Below are 10948 nucleotides of genomic sequence, written 5' to 3'. Positions count from 1 at the left end.
AGTTCATAGTTTCATTAGCCAAGACAAGGCAAGGCAATTCATAGTGCTTTACATAGGATGAAATCACAGAATAAGAACATTTTAAAACAATAAATTAAGAAGGAAATTAAAATCATAAAACGAATAAAATCATAAAAAACATCAGATAAAATCAGAAATGTAACCGTGCGTGAGTCGTATCTGCCTGGTGTGGTGTTTGTTTTCATGAGGACATGTTGGTTATGGTTAGGCTTTATAAAAGTGGGTAAGGGGTTAGGTAAAGATTTGCTAATACCAGTCTCTTTTAAAAGCAGCTGCCAAAATGGCAGAAGTAAGTGCAGGAAAAGTGCAGAAAGAATGCTGTTCTAGCAGCAAGGATCACTTCAGAGATTCAGACAATTTTCCAAAACATCTCAGTTCACAGACCTTTCAAAACAGGATCAACGAGTATGAGTACCGCAGGGAGACTGATGCACAGTAAACCATCCGTAACACAAAGAACAACACGGCTAGGATTAAATTTGCAAAAGAACATGCAGCAGAGAAAAAGAAGAAGACAGCAGCTTGGAGAGTATATTTTCAGATGAGTAACATTTTCAACCTGCGTGGATCTGATGGTGGAAATTTGTCAAAGTCTGGAGCTGTTTTTCTACAGGGCATGAAGCCAAATTTATTGAATATCCTGTGGGATAGCATTGAGTTGAAAAGTGTGTTAATGTTTGATTAAAATATTACACAAAACTACACTCAACAAAAATATAAACGCAACACTTTTGCTTTTGCTCCCATGTTTCATGAGATGGACTTGAAGATCTAAACTTCATTCCAGATACACAATATTACCATTCCTCGCAAACATTGTTCTCAAATCTGTCTAAATGTGTGATAGTGAGCACTTCTGCTTTGCTGAGATAATCCATCCCACCTCACAGGTGTGCCACATCAAGATGCTGATCTGACATCATGATTAGTGCACAGGTGTACCTTAAACTGCCCACAATAAAAGGCCACCCTGAAATGTGCATTTTGTTTCTGCTTTATTGGCGGTCTGGGGACTCAGAACCAGTCAGTATCTGGTGTGACCACCATTTGCCTCATGCAGTGCAACACATCTTCTTCGCATAGAGTTTATCAGATTGTCTATTGTGGCCTGTGGAATGTTGGTCCACTCCTCTTCAATGGCTGTGCGAAGTTGCTGGATATTAGTGGGAACTGGTGCACGCTGTCGTATACGCCGGTCAAGCACATCCCAAACATGTTCAATGGGTGACATGTCCGGTGAGTATGCTGGCCATGCAAGAACTGGGACATTTTCAGCTTCCAAGAATTGTGTACAGATCCTTGCAACATGGGGCCGTGCATTATCTTGCTGAAACATGAGGTGATGTTCATGGATGTATGGCACAACAATGGGCCTCAGGATCTCATCACGGTATCTCTGTGCATTCAAAATGCCATCAATAAAATGCACCTGTGTTCTTCGTCCATAACAGATGCCTGCCCATACCATGACCCCACCACCACCATGGGCCACTCGATCCACAACATTGACATCAGCAAAGCGCTCACCCACACGACGCCACACACGCTGTCTGCCATCTGCCCTGAACAATGTAAACCGAGATTCATCCGTGAAGAGAACACCTCTCCAACGTGCTAGACGCCATCGAATGTGAGCATTTGCCCACTCAAGTCTGTTACGGCGACGATCTGGAGTCAGGTTAAGACCCCGATGAGGACGACGAGCATGCAGTTGAGCTTCCCTGAGACGGTTTCTGACAGTTTGTGCAGAAATTGTTTGGTTATGCAAACCAATTGTTTCAGCAGCTGTCTGAGTGGCTGGTCTCAGACGATCTCGGAGGTGAACCTGCTGGATGTGGAGGTCCTGGGCTGGTGTGGTTACTCGTGGTCTGCGGTTGTGAGGCCGGTTGGATGTACTGCCATATTCTCTGAAACGCCTTTGGAGACGGCTTATGGTGGAGAAATGAACATTCAATGCACAAGCAACAGATCTGGTTGACATTCCTGCTGTCAGCATGCCAATTGCACGCTCCCTCAATGCTTGTGGCATCTGTGGCATTTTGCTGTGAGACAAAACTGCACATTTCAGGGTGGCCTTTTATTGTGGGCAGTTTGAGGTACACCTGTGCACTAATCATGATGTCAGATCAGCATCTTGATGTGGCACACCTGTGAGGTGGGATGGATTATCTCAGCAAAGCAGAAGTGCTCACTATCACACATTTAGACAGATTTGTGAACAATGTTTGAGAGGAATGGTAATATTGTGTATCTGGAATGAAGTTTAGATCTTCAAGTCCATCTCATGAAACATGGGAGCAAAAACAAAAGTGTTGCGTTTATATTTTTGTTGAGTGTATATTGTACCAGATCCAACAGATCTAATCATTTAAAGTAAACAGTTTTCCTACTTTCTGTGAGTTATTTAGATCCATGGAATTCATACATTTTAAATGTGGCTTTTAATGTATGTCTAAGCACGTTACTATGACACAATGTTTGCCATAAAATGCTTATAGAAATGCACATACTCGCAGAAGAAGTATTATGCTGCATCTACACACATCTCTACTCTCTCATGGTCACCACTCAGAGGACAAAGCCATTACAGTTGATGAAACATGCCTCGGTCTTTCCACTGAAGGCTCTCTATTACCTGCCCTGGCCATAATAAATATTCCACCTATAGCCTCTCCACTGCTATTCCCTTTAATAGCCTGCTCTCCATCTAGACTGCAGCTCAAGCCAACACGACAACCACTGGTCCTGGTGCACTACACTTATAAAACAAAAGCACACACAGGATGCTAATCTTACTGTTTTGAATGTAATCCCGGTAAGAGCTGGAGGTAAAACTTTAAAGTGATGGACTTATATTGGCTTAGAAAGAGGCAGAGTCTATCGCAGGTAATTTGTTTAGGCTTCAGGCTGAAGCTGCTTTATCGGTGGAAGGTGAATGTTAAGCTCTCTGCATACTAAGGTTTAGAACAATTTCTAATTAAGTTTCTTTCTCCAAAAGGAGAACACTATTTTTATTGTTGATTATTATCACTCGATGTATTGAAACAGTGTAGAAGCAGAGCAACTAACAACTGTATAAAACTATTTTATAATAACAGGATATATGACAAGAACATGAACTGCAAAGTCAATGATCCACTCCACCACAGAAGAAATGTAATTAAAAACTTGTATCAAGTTGATGCAAACATACCAGCCTCCATTTTGAGACTTATTAAATCAGAGCTGCATTTCTGCCAAAGGACAAAGTAAGGGCAAGATGAATCATGGTACATTTTTATACATGTTGTCTATAGGGGCAGCACATTAGGGCAGATTGACTGGCTGGCTAGTGTCCGCTTCCTTCCTTCCTTCCTGGCAATTTACACAGAGAAGAATCAAATAACAGTAGAAATAAAATTAACAATAAATGGACAATAATGTGAGTGCAGTGATAGCCAGTCTAGCTATTTACTTCACTACTTCACTATAACTTCACTAAATCTCTGCAGCACGATTCACTGTGGAACCACTGTTGTTTCTTCAGTCTTGGCATATTCTACATGTACAAACAAAAAGTAATAGCCTAAATGCCCTGAGCTTATATTACACATACATTATTTTGTCATTTGTTGCTGAATTTAGTTTTTTTATGGGTCGAACTTGAAGGTGAGGGCAGTGTATTCCTGCACATTATGGCTAAAGAACTCATAAATATGAGTGCACCCCATTAAAACAACTCAAACAAACAACACAATAAATATAACCCATAAAACCACGAGCAGGCAGGTTTAAAATATGCCTGCTGTAAAGCCCTTTGCACAACACTATTTAGGAAAAATAAGAATATAATATCTGACTATGCAGAATGTGATAACATTAAGAGTGTGAATGTGAGAGGGAAATGAGCAAAAAAATGTTCTTTCTTTAGCCTCAGTGCTCAAAAATGTGAGGGAGAGGCTGGTTTCTTTATGTCATTTCTTGTCACTTTCTTAAATACACTGTAAAAACACCTCACTTCTTTATATTGCTTCATTTAGCTTCTATAAATTCCTTTTTATTTACCTTCTTATCTCCTCTCAGATTTGTTTATTATATCCAATCTAATCATAGCCTTGTGCCCTCTCTTTGCCTGAAAGCTACACAGGAAAAGGGACACATTATCTCCAATTTCCATATACAAACACAAATCCTTAGCTGTACTCCTTCTTTTAGTTTCTGTAAAACACACTGCTCCATTTGGTTTTGTCAGTCTCCAGCGGCCTGACCTGTCTGCTCCAGCCAAGGTCACCTCGCTGACATGATGGACAGCCTGGCCGAAAACATTTAGCCGACTTCATTACTCCCCTTCCTGTTCCTGCGTGTGTGTGTGTTTTTCCGTGTGTATGTCTGTGTGTGTGAGGCTGCACTATGAAGTGATTAACAGAAGCAGGGCTATCAGAGCAGGACACAATAGAGGGTAGGGGAGCACAGTGGGGAAGTAAAGAGGGAGGGGATGAGTGGAGAATAGAGAGACTGGGTCAGTCTCAAGCGTGTATATGTAGTGTGTCTGTGTGTTTGATGAGGTGTGGTACAGAAGAAAATATGATGTTAAAATGTTTTTTTTGGTAGTATGTCAAGCCATAAATGAAGCCGTCTGTGTTCCTCACATGCTTTGGTCCATATAACACAAGGTCTGAGACTGTGAGCCTATCGTTTGCAAGGATGCCCCCCATTCGCTGAGCTTACTGCTGTGGATCTGAACCTAAACTGAAGTTCAGGATGGCTGCTTTACAGCTTTACATGTTATGGTCACCTAATGTCTCATTTAATCAGGTGCACACACACAGTGCTCTCTGACATATTGCTTCAGTTAATAATCTTGATTTCTGACCACCTTACATTTTTTCTACCTTTTCTACCTTTAGGCCTCTTTGAAACTTATAAAACATATGATCTGACAAATCATCTGAACACTTTCAGCAGCAATATGCCATACTTGTATTACTTAGCACATACATACGGAAGCGCTGAACTGCCACAGTAGAAAAAAAAAAATTAATCACTATCTCGTTACAACGTCAAATGCTATCACGTTATAACGACATATTATGTCGTTATAACATCAAACGCTATCTCGTTATAATGTGATAAGACGCTATCTCGTTATAACGTGATAAGACGCTATCTCGTTATAACGTGATATTATCTCGTTATAACGAGATACATTTTATTGCTGTAATAAAAAATGAACTGTTTATAAGTAGCCTAACCTAACCGGTTTGCTGCTGACATCGGAAAATGACACATTTACAAGATTTAATTAAGTTCTATTTCATGCTTGGATTAAGCCATGGGGAGATTCTGTCCTTACTGCGCACAGTGAACGATACTGTGATCAGTATGCGGACACTCAGAAGGTTTTTAAAATGCATGGGACTGTTCAGAAGAAAGAATGAGACCGACCCTCTGGAGGTAGCTTCATTTCTCATCGATCAGCTGGAAGGACACAGAAGGCTCGATGGGTACAAACTGCATCACCTTCGCCTTCCTTCTCGTTATAACGAGATAATATGTTGTTATAACGAGATAATATGTCGTTATAACGTGATAGCATTTGACGTTATAACGAGATAGTGATTACATTTTTTTTTTTCTACTGTGGGTGTTCAGCACTTCCGTACATAAATTCAGGTTTGGCATGAAACATAAATTACATATTTGTGTACAGGAAACATCCACCGTTCTATTTACATCCATCGTCACAGTGTCTCCAGTGAACAGATACCATCACAGCCTCCCAGAGGTTTTACTCTCTGTATAAACTGAAGCTTAAATATATCCTACCAGAAGGAAATGTTGTCTTCCGTTTACAACCTAAATTTTCTTCTCATGCTGCCACGCAGTGTGAAAAATGTGATTTCCGAAAGATAAATATGAAAATGTTTCATTCACATCTAATTTCATGTCACTTTAGTTGCTGCATTTCCCCTCTTAAAACATTATGTGGTTATTATACGATGATATCCAGTCTCATTGGGTGAAGGACTGTATACATTGCTTTCTCTGCTTTTAGTATATATACCCTGTGACCTTGCAAATTAATATTTTCAAAGGTAATTACCCACAATCCCTCATAGTGAGATTAATCATTACAAATGAGCCAAGGGGAAGTCACATATATAATGTATGCATATATATTTTAGTCCCCAGCTGATCTTGCACCTATATTAAGCAAGTCATCATCAATAATTCCTCTGAGACTGAACACCTTACCTCAGAGTGAAGACAGAAGAGAGTTCGCCTGATGCCTTTAACATGCCCTGTGTCATTGAGAAGTCGTGACTTATTTAAGTTAATCACCTGTTCCATGTGCAGGAGAGCAGGGGGAAACGTTCTCCGTTAATGAAGTCATTTGCATGAATGAACCAAAAAGCTGGCAGAGCCCATTAGGACTTGTATCATAGAGGGGGGTCTACAACAAATCAATGACTCATGGTGATTGATTTGTTATAGACCTGGTCTCCCTGTTGTTTTTGTTTTTTGATCACCTATCAATGTCCAAGAGTTCAAATTGAGACAGTCCAGAGTCTAGTTGCCTCAATTTAAACTCACTTTTTTTTTTGGAAAATCAACCTTTTATTTTTAGGGAGAAGCTTTTGCATGTTAAAGTCTTTCCATTAACATGCTACTGTAAATGCTGTTTGGATTTGGATGGCAGACAGAGGGTCTACCTTTGTGCCCTGCTTTTCTTGGTATTTTGTTCATTAGCACTATTCATTTACAAGTCATCCATTGAAGTCCCCCTCTGTTTCTTTCGGTGGCTTCAGACTGTGGCTAATCACTGGCTTTGATTGGGCCTAATGATGCTCATCAGGGCTGTTTATAGAGGTTTGCAGTGAGTATCTGTGTGTTTGTGTGAGTGCGTAGTCATCTCTTTAAAACATGCAGCCTATCTGACCTCCAGGGAGCCTTTGGGACAGAAAAGCCAGTTGACCTTTCCATTGGACCTACAATTACACACAGTCTGACCCTGTCTAAAGACACAGTGTCGCCTTGGGTCAATGCCTAACCACATAAACCTCTCAGAGAGAGGAATGTTCCATGTTGTGTAGTTAAAAGCACAAACGCACAGAAAGACTGTATTGTGTTTTGTTTTGGAAAGAATAATATCAGCATATTTTTAGTCTTTATTAGTAAATGTTTGCACAAGTGAGTCATCCAGGTTATATTCATTCAGAAGGTTGAAGCAGAACTGATGAAGCTGCTTAGATGAGCAGCGAAACATCTTAAAGAAAACTCTATAAGTTACTCTACAAGACTTACAGCTCTGTCCATTGATGTTGGTACATTAGCAGCATTAAAGGTGTGTGCGCACAGAGGTTTTGTGTACACATACACAAACTGACTCCTGTGTAGTATTCAGATTTCCATAACTGACTACGAATTGTGATGAGCTTTTAAAGGAGTGAACCCCTGTGGATTCTTCTGCCCTTCATCCATGGTTTTCCTTTGAAGGTTATTCACTATCAGGTGGCTACTGTAGAATGTGTTTAGTGTATTTGTCTGTGTAAGGGAGAATGTGCCTGTGTACTGAATGCACGCTGATGCTGAGGTTACGCATCATCAGAAAGGTCCGGCCTGTTATCTCTGTTCTGACTGATGCATTTGGCCCAGGGGCCAGAGAGCAGTTCGACCTGCTCACTCTTTAAACACAAACACACACTCCTAAATAGATGCACTCATAAATAAACATAATGGACACAAACATTGACTGCCTCACAGCTGATTATCTTCATGCCTCACGTGATCCGCATAAAGCTGAGAGAAAACACAATAAAAAGTCATTGCTTTTAATCTCACTTTTAACACATTGGATTTGACATTACTGACTTTTAAACCACAGGCTGAGAGCTACAACATCGTTTCATCTACAAAAGCTAATTAGCATTAAAAAAAATTCATTGTTGTGGTGCACAGAATTCTTTCAGAGCAGAGGAGGAAATGTATGTACGACCCCCCCCCCCCCCCCCCCCCCCCCCAGATCCATTAAAGATCCTCAAGCTCAGAGCACCTAATATACATAATATACAACATGCCTTAATCTTATCTGACCTCTGGAGATCAATTTTCATAGTTATATGCAAAATGTAGTTATTGACAACGATTCAATTATGGCTTCCTGCCAGCAGCTGTCTTATTTTGTTCAAATCTAATGATATATTACTCATTTGTGATGCAGATGTTTTAACTTGCTTGAAACACATTTCTCACACCTGTCAAAGCACTTATTAAAAATGTTGGTTGCAGCTCGTTTTCTTTTTATTATTTCTCAACCATCAAGAGCCATTGTTAATAATTATATTCTGGTGAGCCTCATAGTACTCACCCATAGTACTTGTGTGATTTACTGGTCTTATTAACTGGCCAGAAGCAGTAGTATCTCTGTCCTGTGCTGTTTATTTATGACACTGGTGTTGGTAGACATTTAAAATTAATAGGATGAATTTAGAGCAAGTGTAAAGACAATTTAAGGAAAATCAGAATGTTGTTTTGTTTAAGTAAGTAAATGATAATTACAGTATTTAGTGATAATGACTCATTTTCTAAATGAATTAGAACACTTTTACACTGCAGTTGGAGGGATGGTTAGGATGCTGCATTTCCCTGCACTGCGACATGAGCAGAACTGGTCCTGACATTTTGCTGTTGTAGACTTATTTTATATGTAGTATATGTGATATGAATGATCTGATTATGATTGTATATTTTAAAATAATATATCAAATATGTGGCCCATGCCAAGCCAGCTTTCCTGCCACTCTCTCCCTTACTGCTCGTAGGGAGTTTTATTTCACCCTCATGGTCTGCAGATGGGTTGGAAATCATATAAAGGCTACTTGTTCCCCTGTTTAATTGTTAACAAAATAAGCAAATTATCCAACTTTTATCATTTTATAAGAATCAGCTCAGTGTTTCCCCTACCATTATATTAGAAGGTCAAGTCAATTTTATTTCATTATTCATTATTTCATTATTTTCTATATAGTGCCAGATGATAACAGGTCATTTAAGGTTTCCTTTCCTATAGAACACGTCTATAGCTACCTTGTTCTTTTGTTAAACAAATTATTAATTATTATTATTATTATTATTATTAATTATGTTAGCTTATTTATCTTATTTGCAAGGCAGCATGTCATTTCCATCTCTACATGGTTGCACATTTACAATTCATGGCAGCTGTCTGCGCATAGAGGCACAATGCGCATACACACAAAGACATGTGTACGCACATACTCCCACCATCGGATTGTTTCTGCTTTGTTTGTTTTTTGTAATTTTGCCATTAAAATATGCTATTAACACAACCTGCAGCAGCTTTGCAAACAATTGGACGCAGAGTGGTGTGGGTCTCCTCTAACTGCTTTGAGGCAGGCAGAAGCTTACGGTCGCTGGTTGTCGAGGACAGTAGTCTAACTGCAGAATGAGTCTCCAGAGGTCACCAGAGAAAGTTGCTAGTTGCTTTTGACAAAAAAAGATTTAGAAAGTCACCAAGTTGGCAAGTTTTTTCCTGAACCAGGGTGCAGTTTAAAGCCTTGTTGTACAGGCTTCCTGCTCTGTAATGTTTTTCTGCTTGTACGACTGATTTGTTTAGTTCTCTTTGGTTGTAAGCCTACCACACATTTTTTTCGTTTAAACAAGCTAAAGCACATGCAAAGTCAAACATCCCTGGGATTCAAATACCTCAATTACAGTAGAAACAGCCACAGAAAACCATCTCAGCTCGAGCAATGACCATGGGTACAGTTCTCTTCATTGTTATTTTTTGTGCAGCTGTTAAGGGAGAGATAGGAAAACATGTTTATGTTCCCATGCCGCTGAATTGGCTTGATGCTCAGTCTTACTGTAGAAATCATTTCACTGAGCTTTCTTTTGTTAATAGTCAGAGTGATATGGAAAAACTTCTAAAAGCAGGAGAGAACAAGGTTGGGTGGATTGGCCTCTACTGTCATCCTGATAATCATACTCTTTGGAAGTGGTCTGGAGGAGGACAGTATACATACCAAGCCTGGGGTCCTGGACAGCCAGACAATTATCAAGAAGATGAAGATTATGCAGCCATCACTGACAACAGAAAATGGAATGATTGTTTTGGAATAATAAAAAATCATTTTTACTGCATCAAAGTCACTGTGGTGAAGGAGAGAAAGTCCTGGGAGGAGGCTCTGAAGTACTGCAGAGACCATCAAACTGATCTCCCCAGCGTGGTCTCTGAAACCGATCGCCTTGTGGCTCAGAGCGAGATAATCAGGCACAACGACATCACTGGACAGGTGTGGATCGGCCTGCGTTACCTGGGTGGCCACTGGCTGTGGGTGAACAATGACACTCTGGAGTATGAAGCCTGGCCAGAAAATAATCAGGACCAGCTGTGTCCAGTGTGGAATCGCTGCGGAGCCTTAACCAAAGAGGGACAGTGGTGGGCCATGGACTGCCTGGAAAAACTTAACTTTATCTGCATCTGACCATTTCTGAATAGTATGTGTGTAATTTGGTTAAAATATCATGTATCATCAATAGGTCACGTTATAAAACAATATTGTGCACATCAGAAGCCAGTATGTTAACAAAACAAACATTACACACAGCATATAATAACAAAATAATTCTGGTAGACTGAAGATATGTCTTACTGTCTTGTATATGTGTTTTGTAACCTTGTGTTGAGATTTGTATATATACTTCATGAATAGAGTTTTTTATTATTTCACAAGTAATGACATTTATTTTATTATATTAAGTGTAACAACCTCTTAAGCTTATGCTCTTTAACAACTCACAGTCACCAGAAAACAAGAGTAATGGAGTTTTTTTAGTCAATTGAAACAGATTGCTGTGTAGCTATTGTCATGCAAATAAACATGTCAAATCTTTTGTTGTTGTTGTTTTTTGTTTTTGTTCATTT

At 39.6% G+C, this 10948-nt stretch overlaps 1 protein-coding gene across 1 annotated transcript; it reads left to right on the top strand.

Moving 5' to 3' along the window:
* The first annotated feature begins 9773 nt into the window (after positions 1–9773).
* On the top strand, positions 9774–10508 carry LOC114451743 (snaclec rhinocetin subunit beta-like). The gene is made up of 2 exons (XM_028430610.1): positions 9774–9783; positions 10171–10508. The coding sequence occupies exons 1-2, from the start codon at positions 9774–9776 to the stop codon at positions 10506–10508; spliced, it is 348 nt and encodes a 115-aa protein (XP_028286411.1).
* The last annotated feature ends 440 nt before the right edge of the window (positions 10509–10948 follow it).

The sequence above is a fragment of the Parambassis ranga genome, chromosome 1 (assembly GCF_900634625.1).
Source record: "Parambassis ranga chromosome 1, fParRan2.1, whole genome shotgun sequence".
NCBI classification, from domain to species: Eukaryota; Metazoa; Chordata; class Actinopteri; family Ambassidae; genus Parambassis; species Parambassis ranga.
The sequence above is the reverse complement of the archived record's forward strand: the minus strand, read 5'-3'. Positions and strand labels throughout refer to the sequence as shown.